The 16091-nt window shown below is 46.3% G+C and overlaps 5 protein-coding genes and 1 non-coding gene across 6 annotated transcripts; all 6 read left to right on the forward strand.

Moving 5' to 3' along the window:
- Window positions 1-293: 293 nt before the first annotated feature.
- On the forward strand, window positions 294-1601 carry GGI43DRAFT_228759 (amidohydrolase family protein). Its single transcript, XM_083200483.1, has 2 exons — window positions 294-706; window positions 773-1601. The coding sequence occupies exons 1-2, from the start codon at window positions 405-407 to the stop codon at window positions 1482-1484; spliced, it is 1014 nt and encodes a 337-aa protein (XP_083056020.1). The 5' UTR covers window positions 294-404; the 3' UTR covers window positions 1485-1601.
- Window positions 1602-1869: 268 nt separating this feature from the next.
- GGI43DRAFT_t201 lies at window positions 1870-1967 on the forward strand. The gene has a single exon. It is a non-coding gene; the product is annotated as a tRNA-Leu (tRNA).
- A 1378-nt stretch (window positions 1968-3345) lies between these two features.
- Window positions 3346-6308, forward strand: GGI43DRAFT_416817 (major facilitator superfamily domain-containing protein). Its single transcript, XM_083207345.1, has 2 exons — window positions 3346-4635; window positions 4694-6308. The coding sequence occupies exons 1-2, from the start codon at window positions 3855-3857 to the stop codon at window positions 5608-5610; spliced, it is 1698 nt and encodes a 565-aa protein (XP_083056021.1). The 5' UTR covers window positions 3346-3854; the 3' UTR covers window positions 5611-6308.
- A 936-nt stretch (window positions 6309-7244) lies between these two features.
- GGI43DRAFT_416821 (uncharacterized protein) lies at window positions 7245-10298 on the forward strand. The gene has a single exon (XM_083207346.1). The coding sequence runs from the start codon at window positions 7339-7341 to the stop codon at window positions 10171-10173; it is 2835 nt and encodes a 944-aa protein (XP_083056022.1). The 5' UTR covers window positions 7245-7338; the 3' UTR covers window positions 10174-10298.
- On the forward strand, window positions 10299-13535 carry GGI43DRAFT_416828 (glycoside hydrolase family 71 protein). Its single transcript, XM_083207347.1, has 5 exons — window positions 10299-11254; window positions 11319-11506; window positions 11564-11733; window positions 11803-12371; window positions 12443-13535. The coding sequence occupies exons 1-5, from the start codon at window positions 11029-11031 to the stop codon at window positions 13105-13107; spliced, it is 1818 nt and encodes a 605-aa protein (XP_083056023.1). The 5' UTR covers window positions 10299-11028; the 3' UTR covers window positions 13108-13535.
- Window positions 13536-14959: 1424 nt separating this feature from the next.
- Window positions 14960-15310, forward strand: GGI43DRAFT_388056 (CFEM domain-containing protein; the record flags this gene model as incomplete). Its single annotated transcript, XM_083204014.1, has 2 exons — window positions 14960-15185; window positions 15267-15310. 2 exons carry the CDS (start codon window positions 14960-14962, stop codon window positions 15308-15310), a joined length of 270 nt encoding a protein of 89 aa, XP_083056024.1.
- Window positions 15311-16091: the final 781 nt, after the last annotated feature.

Raw genomic sequence — 16091 nt, forward strand, 5'->3', positions numbered from 1 at the left:
GACCGCAGGAAAAACCTCCGCTAGGGTGGAAGTCATCAATAGCCCCTCTGCTGTATCTGCTAGCCTCGATCTGTATGGAGCCAAGTTATCGCTCCAGATGGAACGTCATTCGCCAGAAAGCAATTATTGGTCCTCAGCCGACGCGATGCGGAAGAGGGACAGCATACGGGGGCCGGTTATGAGCTGGAAGTGCGCACGAATGCAGCTGTAAATGGAATATCCCCCCATGCAGTGACAAATAGATGAGGATCCAATTCTTACTTATATGTAGCATCCGTATCGCTTGTTTATCTCGAGTAGTAGAAGTTCCATCATCGTTGCAATTTTCTCTTCATTTCCTTAGACTGCACGTCTTGAGATATCCACATCATCAACAAAGAAAATAAAATAGTACAAAAACAATAATGCTTGGCAAAGTAGCTCTGGAAGAGGCGTTTGCCTTGCCTCGCATGCAGGAGAAGACGAGATGGTGGGCTTCACTTTTTGCCGTCGACCCTGACAAGCACGCGCATGAAATGACAGATCTTACTACCACACGTATCGCTTATATGGACAAGCATGGCGTCGGCTACACATTGCTTTCTTATACAGCACCTGGCGTACAGGACATCTGGGATGCGAAAGAGGCACAGGCCTTTGCCGTGGAAATTAACGATTACATTGCTGGCGCGATTAAAGACCACCCAGATCGATTCGGTGCTTTAGCGTAAGTACATGACACGCCTCTTCTCTCATTCCATCAACTCAGAATAAAGCTAAATTCCAATCCTAGTACTCTTTCTATGCATGATCCTACTGAGGCAGCGACCGAGTTAAAACGATGCGTAACACAGCTGGGTTTCAAGGGTGCGCTTGTCAATGACACCCAGCGCGCTGGTGCCGATGGAGATGATATGGTTTTCTACGATGGGCCTGAATGGGATGTTTTCTGGTCTACCGTTACTGAGCTAGACGTCCCATTTTATCTCCACCCTAGAAATCCCACTGGAACTATCCACGACAAGCTATGGGCCAAGCGAAAGTGGCTCATTGGACCTCCGCTTAGCTTTGCTCAAGGTGTCAGTCTGCATCTCTTGGGAATGGTCACGAACGGCGTCTTCGATAGACATCCCAAACTCCAAATTATTATCGGCCATTTGGGAGAGCATATTCCTTTTGATCTCTGGAGAATCAATCACTGGTTCGAAGACGTGAAGAAGCCATTAGGCCTTTCATGTAAGAAGACGATTCGAGAATACTTTGCACAGAACATCTGGATCACCACAAGTGGCCACTTCTCGACGCCCACGTTGGAGTACTGCATTACGGAGTTGGGCGGCGCGGATCGAATTCTTTTCTCCATTGACTACCCATTTGAGTCTTTCGGTGACGCTTGTGACTGGTACGATGGTGTGTCTTTGAAGAATGCCGAAGATGTGAGGAAGATTGGCAAGGACAACGCAAAGAAGCTTTTCAAGCTAGGAGCGTTTAAGGATTCAGCATAATGATGTTAGATGAAAGAACTTTAGTAATTATTATAAATATACACTCAGGAGCCGAGGGAGTCACTTTATTTTAACATTTTCTAGACCCAGCGCAACGAATCTTTGTCCATTCTTATTTGTTCAAGACTATATCCGATATAGCCAGTTTCATCACCTATGAGGACGCTTTTGAATGGAGTATAGGTAATGTTAGATACCGCTCTTGGATTTGCTAACGTACAGCTGGCGCGTAAATGCGGCGATACAACTAATTGAGTAATTGAATTTATGTCATTTTGAATACGTGGGAGGAATTGGAAAAGAGGGTAGATTTGTTCGTTGTGATGGTCGCAGTATGAGAGGCTACACTATATAGATCAAATTAGGGCACACCCCGGTATGAAATGGCGAGATGGCCGAGTTGGTTATGGCGTCAGGTTAAGGCTACCTTAACAGCAATTCCTGGTGGAGCAATCCGCGTGGGTTCGAGTCCCACTCTCGTCAGCTTCTATTTTTGCCATTCCCATCGCAAAAATTAGAGTCTCATTTTTTTCCTTGTTTAATTTACTTTTGTTTTTTCATTTGCGTCTATTGATTTTTTTTCCTCTTGGGAGGAGATTTCTTGTCACCAAATATTTCATATGGATTACATGAAGCAGTGGCATCCATGTTGGTCAATAACTTCTGCAATCTTGAATCAATATACTCCGTATTTTGCAGTCATTTATCATTATGGTCAGCTTGTTCTATGATGCACAGTAGGGCATAGACATAGGTGCTAGTTGTTGAGCTACGTCATTTGATTTATATGGAAAAAAGATTTTGTCAATTTCAAAATTGATTATCAGTATTGGCTCTATGCACATATAGCACATGTATGCCCATGCTAAGGTACCAAAATACTTCGGCGATATCGGCTTACATAGGTTACGCATTCCTTTGATGCGTTCCTCCGGCCTATTCAACATCGTATACAGGATATACAGGATATCTCCGTACCCTGTAACCTTTATGGTGTTGAAGACCCCCTGCTACTATTTTTGGTGGAGGTAGATCTTCAACAGCAGCTCGGAGACCGACTTCGCATCCGAGGCATCTCTTGATGTTCACGGAGAACGCCTCGGCTTTCAGATGTCTTTTCGGGTTGAAAATAATACGTGTATGCTCTAGTAGATGATATCAAATGCATCACTTACGATATATGATAGAAAAAAACACTGTATTTCGCTCGCTGCGAAAATTTTCACATATTGCTGTTTGCTCGTCATTTTTACAGGGTAGGTCTAGTAAACTCCAAATTCCAAATACGAATGAGAAGAGAAAAAATTGTGTGGATGCGACATCGTAGGCTTATGTTAATTGAAGAAATCTTTGAATCATGAACAATTATGAGGACTCAAGTCATGATTACCAATGCGTAAAAACAATAAAAAAAAATGCGGTGGCCAAATTCATCGAAGAGAATAAGCTCACAAGGTTGCTTGCAGCCTTGATGTGAGTATCGAGACCCAGGCTATTAAAGGGGATGTACGGATTGCTCCGTAGGGTGGGAACTAACTCCCCGCTATCCGTCGGACAGGGCCCTTAGCTTCCTGATTTGAGTTACTAAAATAATGGGCACCTTTGTGTTGATTGTAAGCCGTTGGTAATATCAACGCTATTATTCAGGGCTGTGATAAAAATATCTGAAAGAATCCCGAGAGAATTAGGACCATAATCGTTATAATTCACATTGAATATTTGTACTACCGCATACATTTTTCTTTACTATAATCACGGAAACTTTGACACGCCCTTTACTATCATCGCGGAGACATTGAAACCGCAACCTTGATAGTTCAGCTCCATTTTTTGTGCCGAAGCTAGCACCGGAATACGGGGCCCACTCACAAATCGTGCCTGACCGGTATTAAGATACTCAAACGGCTTCTATACGTATATCCGCCTATGACTAACCTCGTAAATCCACTTAATGACTAACAACGACGAATAGGAGTCTATAGCATATAGCCGAGTGGTGTCGGCTCCGTCCTCGGTGTCGCGTCTTAATTTGTCGCCGGGCCTTGCGTGGCCGAATCGGCCATTGACGTCAGTTGAAGCCCCTAACAATCGGCACAGTTAAGCCGGATTGTGGATCGGAAACAATCGACGGCAGATATTGAAAGGGTCTGTGGCTATCTCCCACGGCCATTTGCTGGTGTCTCAGTCGAGTTCGATTTAGCGGTCGACCAGTGGAAAATTTTCGTCCGTGTTTCGGCCGCGTTTGTCACTTGTGCAATAGTTATATATGGATGTTGCCGCTCCCATGATGGATCGTGGATCGGGATTTGAAGATGCGCTAAGGATATTGAAGTGGCTTTTTAATCCACTTCACGTACTATAATCTTCAAGATGCCGGACGAAGAGAGCATGTCAAGAGAGAGTATATCAAGTAGCCACAGCATAAACGACAGAGAAAAAGATGACGAGCTAGATGGCCACCGCCCAGCTCTCCATGAGAGCCAGACCAATGTGTCTCAGAATAGCAAGAATCAACCTCGACCCCGGTCGGCGAGTAGCTCAGGCTTGAGCCGGCCTCTGTCAAGATCTCTATCAAGACGAGAGACAGTTGTATCAAGAATTCGCTCTCGAGCAGACGTTCAGTTTACGCATCCTCTTGCGCATATTAAGACGACAGAGGACGAGATTGTCACCTTTGATGGTCCCGATGATCCCTACCACCCTCTAAACTGGCCCACGCACAAAAAGGTGCTTACCACGGCTCTTTACGGACTTGTTACCATGACGGCTACATGGGCTTCATCGTCATATTCCGCTGGTACGAAACTGGTCGCCGAAGAATTTCATGTAGGAACTCAGGTTGCTGTACTTGGCACAACTTTATTTCTCTGTGGCTTTGGAACGGGACCGTTACTGTGGGCACCGCTGAGCGAAGTATACGGCCGACGCCTTGCGGTAATGACTCCGATGTTCATCTCCATTGCCTTTAGTTTCGGTACTGCTACAGCCAAGGACCTCCAGACTATAATGATTACTCGATTCTTTGGAGCTTTCTTCGCTTCTGCACCCGTAACGAATACTGGAGGCGTCTTGGGTGATCTTTACACCCCAGCTTATCGTGGTATCGCTATGGCTGGGTACGCTATGGCCGTCGTCGGTGGACCAGCATTGGGTACGTGAATCATCTCTTTCATTATGCTGAAAATTGAGCTTGCTAACGAAAATTCCAGGCCCCATCGTCTCTGCTGCTGTGGCCGAGCAGCGATCTTTAGGCTGGCGCTGGACCGAATATCTCACAGGAATTCTGCAGGCCGTCATTCTCCTCCTAGCAGTCATATTCATCGATGAAAGCTACCCCCCGAAACTTCTTGTCTACAAGGCCCGCCGACTACGACACGAGAGCGGAAACTGGGCTCTTCATGCCAAATTCGAAGAATGGGATGTCAGCGTGAAAGAACTGTGTAAAAAGTTCTTGGTACGACCGATACAGTTGCTTCTTACACCTATTTGCTTCCTTGTCGCCTTGTATGCTAGTTTCTGCTACGGCATCTTGTATATGCAGCTGGGAGCAATTCCTATTATATTTGGCGAAATTCGCGGCTGGAATCCTTTGGTCTCAACGCTGCCTTTTTCATGCATTTTTCTGGGAGCCATTTTTGGATGTGGTGCCAACGTTTACAACCAACTCCTCTACAATAAAGCATATCACGCCGCCGGCAATCGTGCTGTTCCCGAAAAACGACTTCCGCCAATGATGATCGGCTCTATCCTATTCAGTGGAGGACAGTTTATGATAGGCTGGACCGGTGCTCAACTTCATATTCATTGGATCGTTCCTTGCATCGGCCTCGTGCTACTGGGAACTGGCTTCTTCACCATCTTCCAGGCTGCACTCAATTATTTGGTGGATACCTTCCAAGCTTACGCTGCATCAGCTATTGCGGCAAATACATTTCTCCGATCTTGCTTTGCTGCTGCCTTTCCCTTGGTGGTTGGCCCCATGTTTCATAACATCGGCGTTGGGCCAGGTTCCAGCATCACGGGTGGGTTTGCAGCATTGCTGATCCCAGTCCCGTTTTTCTTTTACAAATATGGAAAGAGGATTCGAGCCGGCTCTAAGTGGTCAAAGGCTTCTGTATACGACTAATATGTGAGCTACGACGCTTTAATGCTACCAATTTTTTTTTATTCAACTCAGTGGATGAGACATAAAGAAGAGAAGAACAGTTTTGTTTCCTTTTTTTCGTTCATATCAGCGTGTGTGGGGGGGTATAGTTTCGCCGATTGCTGCCGATAGAGAATGTGATGGAGCAGCGATCGTCTTTAATAGATAGACTTGTCCTTTAGATACATATGCCGAAAATTCGGCGTGCCATAGTAATAATGAGAACTTTTGATACCCCATGTCAACTACGAATGAATGTTTCCAGTGTTGAAATTTAGCTTAGCCTGTAATAGATATGTATGCCCTTATTCTAAGAAGAGCATAAAGCATGCGTTGACATTCCGCAGGACGAGGGCAGTTGACTAACGAGTCATCCGCGGGAGGGGCAATAATAATCCATTGAGAGCTATTGTAAACGCTTCTTCTCTTTTGCAGGCCTGTTGAGAGGAAAGAGTTAACGAAGCACGCCATTATGAGGCTTCGCGTTATAGGAGGAGCACATGTGGAGTGCATACATGTACCTAGGTACCTCTGACATAGAGTGAGGTTGAGCAGAAAATAAGCTTTGTAGGAGCCTAACCCGTTCCCAAAAGCGGGACCGTTTTTTTGGAGAATTGACAGAAGTGGTGATAACTTTGGCTATGCATAATGTGATGGCTAGGATTCTATCTGATATTGATGGATCTCCGTATCATACAAGTGGGGTTGGCGTGGCTGTGTGCATGTATTTGCCTCTAAGCCCACTAAACTCACAGGCATCCATCGACTCCGCCTTGCAGAGCCTCAATCGCTCAATTGGCGGTGCACAGAAAGGGGTAAAACAAAGCCCCCCAAAACACGATCTTGGGGTTTTGCTCGCGATCGAACCGAGGGGTCTAAGCCTTGGCACGTCCTTTGAGGCCACCCACGTTGTGCTTCATCCTGTCGGTGTGCACGGCGTTGGACACCCTCGACTGTTAGCCATTGTTAGTTCACGGCACTTTCTCAACGATCCCATCGGCACTCGCTGTATTATGTATCATGTTTACTCTGAATAGAACGTTACGTGGAGTGTTCAAATAAGTTGAGAGCCTATGTTAACTTGCACTGGACGGTATTAAAGATATTCGTTGCTGGCATTGCTCCGTTACGGGCAAGGTAACTTTGAGAACGTACATGTAGAAAATGCCATGGTATGACGAGAGGAGTTCCACTTCTGAAGCTCCAATAGTGACGGGATATAGCCATTGGATTGATTTAGAGCTATCAAGAATGTCACTTCACGCTATCAAGCATGATCTCACTTTCATGGCTGCATATCGTTAATACTACTAATCACCCTTGTATATAGTCCTACGCTTTACGGAAAACGAATTAGCAAGAGCCAGCTCATCAAGCTGTTACAAGAGAACCAGTAACGATCGGAGAAAAAAAAAGAGTAGTCCTAAAATATTACCAGGTGGCTGCCTGGGTTCTTGAGATTCATGCGGGTTAATTGGCTGAGGCCTCTCGATCTCACCGTGGCTGCCTTGCAGCTGCCTAGCTGCTGCGGCGTGAGTCACGACTTCGGTAAGAGGGAGACTCCTGGATTATACGAGCAGTCTCAAGTGGTATTAATATGTCGACTTTCTTCTCATCAAATATTTCTTTTACTCCATACTCACTCAACCTCTCTCACAACCCCCCCATTTTCCCATCTTCCACAGCCGTCTTACAATAACAGACTCAACAATGGCTCGCACAAAGCAGACCACCAGAAAGCCTATCCCCCGGCGGGGTGGTGGCCGATTTGGTGGTAACAACAACAACAACAACGGTAATAGTGGCCGTTCAGCTCGCGCATATGGCCCTCATGATCTCGACTTTATAGCTCTCCAAGAAGAGGCAGAGCGTCGTGAGCGCATCCTTGCTGATCAGCGCCGAGTTGCGGCCAAGTGGCGCCCTAAGATTCCTGAAGTTCGCAAGGTCAACTTTGAAAACTTCAAGAACCGTTTCCAGGGCGAAGACGAGGCTGATTATGCCGTCGATGTCCTCATGGCTGGTCCTGGACTTCAAGGCCAGATCCGCCGCGAGCGCGCAATCCGCCGGAGCGAGGAGACAGCACGAGTACGCAAGAGCTTCTACAGCCTCTATGATGCTGGAACCGACCGCCGCAAGAAGATTGACCCCCTTGATAAAGTAAAGAGAGAAAAGCGAAATGAACTTCTCTCAACTGATACAGAGATTCAGCGCATTCGTGTGCAGTCACAGCCCATTTTGGGACATCTGACTTCCCTCTTGAACGATACGGAGTCGAGATCTACTCCCCGCACATTCATGCGGCCGTTTAAGGCCCTTGTTTACTTCCAACCAAAGATGAAAGAAATTCTTGCCACTCTGGAGGAGAAATGGGCAGACTATGAAGAGCTTGACGAGCACTCTGATGCTGCTGATACAGCGGCTAGCGAAGAGGCTGAGGTCATCGTTGAGATTGACAGCAAGAATGATACTGATGCAGAGGCCAAATCTGACGCAGAAGATGACGAAGATAAGGATGATGTTGAGTCACTCGCATCGGTTGATTCGAATGTTGATGAAGACTTTGACGGCCTCATGGACAGCCCAGAGGCTCTGAGAGACATGCGATGCTACGTCAAATTCATTGACGATGAAATTATGCCTCTTTACAAACGCTTCGAGGGTAGCACCGCCGAGAAAGTCAAGTTCGACGACTTGTGGTCTCTTTTCCGAGTAGGAGATCTAGTCTACATGCCAGCTGCTGTTGAAGCTGGCGGACGATACCACGAGGTTTGGCGTATCTACAAAATCCAGGCACCGCAACCTGAGACGTCTTACCCCAAGAACGGCTGGGGATTCTTCGACGAATTTGATGACATTGATGATCAAAACAAATTCAAGATCTCAGCATATTACGTGGATTACGATGGTACTGCCTTCGGCGCCGTGAAGACGAAGTTTGAGATTGAAGGCTTCTCGGGTGAAAGATCCATCGATTCGCTGCCCTGTTATCCAATGCGCTACCAGTCTGGCCACGAAGACCTTATCGGTGGTTTGAAGGACCAGGGCCGCAAATTCCTGCATTACTTGGAAGATCGTCACCAGCAGCACAACGCGTGGACCTTGACAAGGAACCCACCCTCGCACCGCAATGAACCCGACCAGGAGATCTTAGACAACGAGTACTATGAGAAGATGCGCCATCCAGAATTCGTTGAGAGTGATGTGATTGTTGACATGACTGAGGCATACCAGAAGATGCCCAACTGGCGGCCAGATTTCCATCAGCTGGCCGTCAACAAGGCTGTCCGCTGCGAGATTGCAGATGATGAGATCCCAATCCAGAAATGGTTTGATGGTGTGCGCCAGAACAGATCATATGTGCAAAAGGAGATTATCCAAAAGGCTGATGGCATCGAGAGCCGCCAGCGCCGAGACAATCTCGCCGTTGATACATTCTTGCGCAACCGCCTTAGGGGATCTCGAAACTTTGAGGCAAACGCGGCGGCTCAGAAGCTGCGCGATGAGGATCTTGTCCTGCTCCCCAAGCGTATGTTCGCGTATGCCCTACGAGAGCGTCGTTTCATGCCTATCGACTTGAATCTCCTTAAGCCTATCAGGCGCGAGGTTGGAGTATTTGAGAACCTCCGAATTCATGGCGACTACAAAGATGTTGTCCGCAGTTTGGTCATGTCTCACTTCCGCAAGAAGCAGCTGGAGCGGCGATATGTTGACGCTGCCACAGAAGGTCCAGGTCAAGATCTGATCCAGGGCAAGGGCCGTGGACTTGTCGTTCTCCTGCACGGTGTGCCTGGTGTGGGTAAGACTGCGACTGCTGAAGCTGTGGCTATGGAGAATAAGAAGCCGCTGTTTGTGATTACTTGCGGCGATCTCGGTCTCTCACCTCATGAGGTTGAGTCTTCTTTGAAGAATGTCTTCCGCCTTGCGCACTTGTGGGACTGCGTGCTCCTGCTTGACGAGGCAGATGTTTTCCTCTCGCAGCGATCAAAGCTGGACATGAAGCGAAATGCGCTTGTATCAGTGTTCCTCCGTGTGCTGGAGTACTACAACGGTCTCCTATTCTTGACAACTAACCGTGTGGGCACCATTGATGAGGCGTTCAAGTCACGAATCCACCTGTCTCTCTACTACCCGCCTCTCGATAAGACTCAGACAACTGAGATCTTCCGTCTTAACGTCGCTAAGCTCAGGGTGATGGAGTCTGAGCGACACAAGATGACTGGTGAGCCATCAATGGTTATCAAAGATGATGAGATCCTCGAGTTTGCCGCCAAGCACTACGAGGACCTCGCGCGATCTACTGGTTGCTGGAACGGTCGACAGATCAGGAACGCTTTCCAGATTGCGTCAAGCCTGGCACTGCACAACTACACCAAGAGTGCGGATATGGCTCGTGCCAAGGGCCAGCTGCCTCCTGCAGCTCCAATTTTGGATAAGACCCTGTTTGACAAGGTACAGATGTCGACACAGAGCTTTGATAAGCATATGAAGAAGGAAGAGGGCAAGTACGATGATGAGATTCCGATGAGAGGAACATTCGATGATTAAGTGATGACGAAGCTATGAGTTGCGCCGGTATGGGATTATGTTTTTGAGGAACTTTGTATTAAGCATATATTTACGGTCTAAAATCTAAAATCTTTGAATTTATCCGCACATTGATTCTAAACAGCCCCTTGAACTTCGATATTTGATGCATGAAATACGCCCTTTTGATTACAGTCCTTGGCGTAAGATGTCGAAAAAAGTTCCGTTAGAACCGCCAAATCGCACCACTATACATCTCCGTACACGCGCCGATACTGGTAGCCTAAACCTATGGTGTACTTGTAGGATAGCCCCGAGAAAATCCTTGCAACTGTATATATGCCGAAGCCAACCCTTGTAACTGTATATGTGCCGCAGCCCGACATTCGAGAGCCTTGTAAGCTAGGCTTTACAGAAAAGAGATAGGGCTTAGCGAGAACGAAATACAAGACACGAAAAAGGCCGTTATTACCGGCACTAAAATCTCGGGGTTTTACCTTTACCAGCGGGCCGATTTCCCGCATGGAATAACTGAAAAGTGCGGGGTGAAGCAGCTAGGGGCCTTCCTTATGTTGATTAAGGAGCCCCTTAGCGAAGCTGATGCTGGGACTCTATCGCCTGAAGGATGCGAGATTTCACCATCGACTTACGACATTTTGAGGCCGTTGTGGTAGAATGAAGTTAAACAACAAAGCGGATCTCTTCTATTTGGCCGAGATGTCATTGGACAGCTTCACAAAATGTCGCCGAGCTGAGTATATATACTGCACACTTTTACTTTCTCCAGAGTAAATACCAAACCTGCAGACTACATCGTCTACTGGGAGTACTTGGCTGTCAATCGTTTGCTTCGCTGCCTATTGTTGTCTTGGCACCATGGGGGCGCTACGATCCTTTGTTATTTTCGGAACTCTTGTGTCTCCGGCTCTTTCCACTGCAGTTCCGCCTCTACAGCCCCGAGCGGTTGCAGGTCAGGGTTGGTCGCTGCAGTCGGCATCATGCCCTGCTGATTCCAAATCTTGTGGCAACGGGTCATGCTGCCCTTCGACATCAAACTGCCAATCCACCGGGAATGGTGAAGTGGAAGCATGCTGTCCTACTAGTAAGAGAATATCACGAGCTTCCAGTCTGAAATACATCTACTGATCATGCTATGCAACTTTTAGCAAGTAATTGCCGAGGCAGTGTTGAAGGTGCTCCAAGTTGCGCAAGCGCTGCTTGGTCGTTATGGACGGGAAGCTTTGGGAATGGATTTTGTTGCGAGGTCGGCTTGACTGGAGCTTTTGTTAACGGAGGATCAGTTGCTGGTATTTGCGCAACCTCTGTTCCTTCAGGATATTCGACAGCTTCGCTGGTAAGAAAACCGAATACTGATTTTGAGATGAAATCGACTTATAAGTGTACTTTTCAGGTTAGCAAAGGAACGGGAGCTTCGGCTACTTCTACCCCTCCAACGTCTTCAACTTCCTCTTCTGCGCAGTCGACAACCAAAGTGAGTTCTGTGCAGTCGACGACTAAAACGAGTTCTACAAAGTCGACTGCTGGTTCTGGACCGACATCAACTACAGTACCGAGAGCGGTGTAAGAAGCTCCTTTTGAGTGTGATTAGAAATCTCAATCTGGGCGTATAACTGATCTAATTGATAATAGATTTGCTCATTATATGGTCGGATCGATGACGGCAGACGAAGCTGTGCAGGATGTTACAGATGCAAAAGCAGTAGGCTTCGACGCTTTTGCTCTCAACACTCATGACATCACAGATCCCTGGGCTCTAGATGCAATTGGATACCTGTTTGATGCAGCTGATCAGAATGGGTTTAAGCTATTTATGTCGTTTGACATGAGTTGGCAAACTATCTCTCCCTCACAAATCCCATCATTCTTGCTCAACTACACTTCTCGCCCTTCGTACTACTACATCTCCGGCAGGCCTCTCGTCAGCACTTATGATGGTGGCTTCATTTCAAACTCTGACTGGCTCTCGGGCTTTAAGCAGCCACTAACGGCGCAAGGCATTAACCCATACTTTATTCCCAACTTTGGCGACTGGAGTGGCTGGCCGAACAACTTCTTTTCGACTTACACTGTCGCCGATGGTGTCTTCAGCTGGGAGTCCGCGTGGCCTGCTCCAGGCACTACCATCTCCAATGTATCTGATAGCGTTGATCAGGGCCTTCTCCAGCAGGCACGAGCCGCTGGTAAAGTATTTTTGATGCGTAAGAACCCCTTTTCACATGCTGTTCTTTATCTTTCCAGTATAAATGCTAACGAGTCACCTACTATACAGCTGTATCTAGTTTCCAGTTCAAATACCTTGGCTCAGGCCAAGACTGGTACCGCATTGGAGAAGTCAACTTGCCACAGCGATTCGAGCAAGTACTGGATTTGCAACCAGACTTGGTAGAGCTCATTACTTGGAATGACGCAGGAGAAGGACACTACATCGGGAACTTTTTCCAGATGCAAATTGACGGCTCGACTATTGGTGACTACGCCGACGGATTCGATCATACAGGTTGGCAACAGCTGGTGTCGCCCTTCATAAAGGCATACAAAAGCGGCACAGCTACTAGTGGCAGCCAGATTCTGCCTCCAGGATCGGCTCCTGTGGGCTCATTATGGTATCGTACCCTGCTGACCAGCGCCAGCTGTTCATCCACGATTCAGAACTACCAACAGGGCCAAGACACGGTTAACTTTGCTGTGCTGCTACCCTCAAGTGGGTACACGATCAAAGTGTTCAGCAATAATGGGCTGATTGGCAACTTTACTGGCACTGCTGGGCTCAATTACCACGCTGTGCCTGGGCTGAGCGTTGGCGGCGGCCAGTTTATCCAAATTGTGAATAGCGCCGGTTCTGTGGTTGCATCGGCCACGGGTACGAAGCAGGTAACCGCCCAGAGCTCCAACGCCACCTGCAACTGGAACTACGAGGTCGTTGGCCTGTCATAGGTTTCTCGATAGAATAAGGCCAAAATGTTGAGAAGGAGAAGAATCGTGAACATTTATGGCTTGTTAATCTAAATCTGTAATTATTTTGTCGCCAGCATCCACTGATTCGAGCTTAGTGCTAATATGCGTTGCGTTATGTGAAAATAGGAATTTGCCAGCTGTTCATAGACACAATTGTAGCGTCCTAAGGGCCATAAAAGAGCGGAAACATATCCGAGGTTTGCATTTGTAACGAAAAATTATGCTAAAAGTTGCCGCACTTATGCCAATAGCTGCATTTGTCGGCTCGTTTTCATCTTTTCGTGAACAAAGATTACACAATTACCTACTTGAGAGAATATTATCCAACATTATATACGGATGGAAAACAATTTTTTTGCTAGAAATGCTAAGAGCTACTGATAGATGAATAAATTATGTTATAAATAGCTACTGCGTATAAATGATACACTCAGCCTCGAGACAAAGAACGGCGAGCCTCTCAATGTTACTCTAAGGATTTATGCTTCTACAGAAACGGAGTAGATCAACAGGATACATATACGAGGGGCTGAATCAAGAAAACAACCATGTATAGATCCTGGCTGAAAAACGCGACGTGTCATAATAGCCTGAAAATGAATAGCATCATGCGGAGCGGCATGTGCCCCCCAGCTTTTCATACTCATTCGGGCGACCGGCCGGCCCTTGTGGAACCTGTCTATAGTCCACCATAGTAGTGTGCTTAACAATGGATATTGTCGAAGAAACAACTGTAAACTACATATATAGACATATAACCTACTATATATGATAGGCCTTTAGTACAAGCTCGTAGAAGGAAAACAAATACAAGCAGCTGCTCAGATTGCCTTCCTCCTCAAAGTTGCGCCATTGCGACCAAACATACCAAAAAAATACGTATTGAAGCGGCTAGGCCGGAATACAGGCGGCAAGTGTGACCCTACAACATCGTGTTGTTGCCTCATTATTGGCATTGATCAGGAAGGTCGCAATTATAAACTGAGCGGGGTTTGGGCTTAGGCTGTTTTAAGTGTGTATGCCAATATAACATTTTAAACAAAATTCTGTCACATTCACGTGTCAGGGATCTTCGAGTAACTGCCGACGTTCATCTTGCTTGGCATTGATGCCATGCCCTGTCCGGATCTCAAGTCAACAGGTAAAATATATCCTTAAACAGCCCCCAAATGCCGGATAATGATATATCCATCATACGCTTAGCGATGCATAGCCACAACGGTTTGAGCATACGAGAAGAGCATTAGTTTAGTTTCATATGTATTTTTTATTTCTGAAAGGAGCCAGTTGTCTTACAAAGGGATGACAGGCATTGGATTTCTCCCGCCCTCGTACACAAGATCTTCAGCAGCGACGGGCCGACAGACATATGCCCTGGCTAGCATGACGTGGCTTACAGTGGCCATTGATGCTACCCAAATTACATAAAGATATTGCTAGGAGGGACGCGGAGAGTGATGCTTTGGGAAGTAATCCATGACCCCCAAAGATCAAAAGAGATCGAGTCTCCGCGAGTCTTACCGCTTCAGTTGCCATCTCCGTCTGGGGTGCATAAGAATTCATGATACTACTACTTCAGAATGCGGGGATAGATGCATTTCGATTCAAATGCGGGGGAGAAAGGTCAATTACGATGAGAATCTACTCAGACAGCAAAAGATGAGAAAGCACATGCTTGCAGAAAAGAAATGTCCTCGGCATCCTGCCTTGCTTATGTACCTAGGAGCTATAAAATCAAGTGTTGCCGCCTTTGAGTTGGATTCATTCCACAAATCATTTACAAAAAATTTCTATTCAACAGCTTATATCTTCAAACTATCCAATCTCCAAAATGAAGTTCACTCTTGCTCTTGCCACCTTTGTTGTCGCCGTCTACGGCCAGACTATTGCTGACATTCCTGCATGCGCTATTCCTTGTATCGACAGCGCAATTGCGAGCGCCACTACCTGCTCAACTACCGACTTAACATGTGTTTGCGAAACCTCAAACTTTGACGCCATCGAGGCGGCCTCTACTAGTTGCGTTATCACCGCATGTGGTGCCAGTGTTGCTATTAGTACGTACCCATACGTATTGTTCTTAGACGAAGAAACATCGAATATTTTAAGTCCTGAATACTGACTTCTTCTGCTAAAAGACCAGGTTCTTCCTGCCGTTCAGGCTCTCTGTGCCGCTAATTGAAAAGAACTATTACTAGCAAATATCAGAAATGAAGCTGAAAAGCTGTAATACTCGATGTATATAACAGAATTAGGAGGCTGAAGGATAAACAACTAGTCAATATTGGCGATTTTCTTGTTCCGCAAACTAAATTTCGTGACGTAACATCACCAATCGCATGTATATGTATAATGTCTATTGTTCTAAATCTACAACAAGTATTAGCCTAGCTTCTATTCAATCTCCCAATATCTTTAAGAACAACGTAAATTCTTCTAAACGTGGCCAATGGTACAGTGTTGATAGTACATCTCGCTCGCCAAACCCACTTATATGATATGAGTAAGAGCGATAACGATTTTGAAACTCTGCTAGATTGGACGTACGAGGCAGGTCTAGCTATGATCCTGCATATTAGTGCGATATTAGGATTCTAGAGCCGCTAATAGCTGTCTCAGTCTTGAACATTATTTATGCAATCTCTCTCCAAAATAATAGGACAATGAATGAGCTAGCTTGGAAAATTGAGAGTAGCGTAGCCCCTCTTGATAGAAGAGTTCATTTAATCGTCTCCATCATATGTACAAATATTTATCTGTCTCTTAGAAGAATCAATATTCCTGTTAACCCGAAGGCTTCTCCAGGCGAAGTCTGCTTTTAGACAGTTCCTTGTCAAGGTTGGGACTGATTGACCTGTTTCTATTCCGAGATAATATGGATTGCTAGACAGGCATCGTCGTAATTGAGAGAAGGCGTAATCAACTCGACATTAATTAATAGTAGTTTACTGGTAGTCTGAGAA

The sequence above is a fragment of the Trichoderma evansii genome, assembly GCF_050947405.1.
Source record: "Trichoderma evansii strain SZMC 28006 chromosome Unknown GGI43scaffold_29, whole genome shotgun sequence".
Classification (NCBI taxonomy): Eukaryota; Fungi; Ascomycota; class Sordariomycetes; order Hypocreales; family Hypocreaceae; genus Trichoderma; species Trichoderma evansii.

What these genes read in the sequence shown, in the direction of transcription:
- GGI43DRAFT_416828 (XM_083207347.1), top strand. Translation starts at nt 11,029, where the DNA reads ATGGGGGCGCTACGATCCTTTGTTATTTTCGGAACTCTTGTGTCTCCG. An exon ending in ACTACAGTACCGAGAGCGGT is followed by an intron (nt 11,734 to 11,802) that starts GTAAGAAGCTCC and finishes AATTGATAATAG; the next exon opens with ATTTGCTCATTATATGGTCG. An exon ending in TGGTAAAGTATTTTTGATGC is followed by an intron (nt 12,372 to 12,442) that starts GTAAGAACCCCT and finishes CCTACTATACAG; the next exon opens with CTGTATCTAGTTTCCAGTTC.
- GGI43DRAFT_416817 (XM_083207345.1), top strand. Translation starts at nt 3,855, where the DNA reads ATGCCGGACGAAGAGAGCATGTCAAGAGAGAGTATATCAAGTAGCCAC. An exon ending in CGTCGGTGGACCAGCATTGG is followed by an intron (nt 4,636 to 4,693) that starts GTACGTGAATCA and finishes CGAAAATTCCAG; the next exon opens with GCCCCATCGTCTCTGCTGCT.
- GGI43DRAFT_416821 (XM_083207346.1), top strand. Translation starts at nt 7,339, where the DNA reads ATGGCTCGCACAAAGCAGACCACCAGAAAGCCTATCCCCCGGCGGGGT.
- GGI43DRAFT_228759 (XM_083200483.1), top strand. Translation starts at nt 405, where the DNA reads ATGCTTGGCAAAGTAGCTCTGGAAGAGGCGTTTGCCTTGCCTCGCATG. An exon ending in GATCGATTCGGTGCTTTAGC is followed by an intron (nt 707 to 772) that starts GTAAGTACATGA and finishes TTCCAATCCTAG; the next exon opens with TACTCTTTCTATGCATGATC.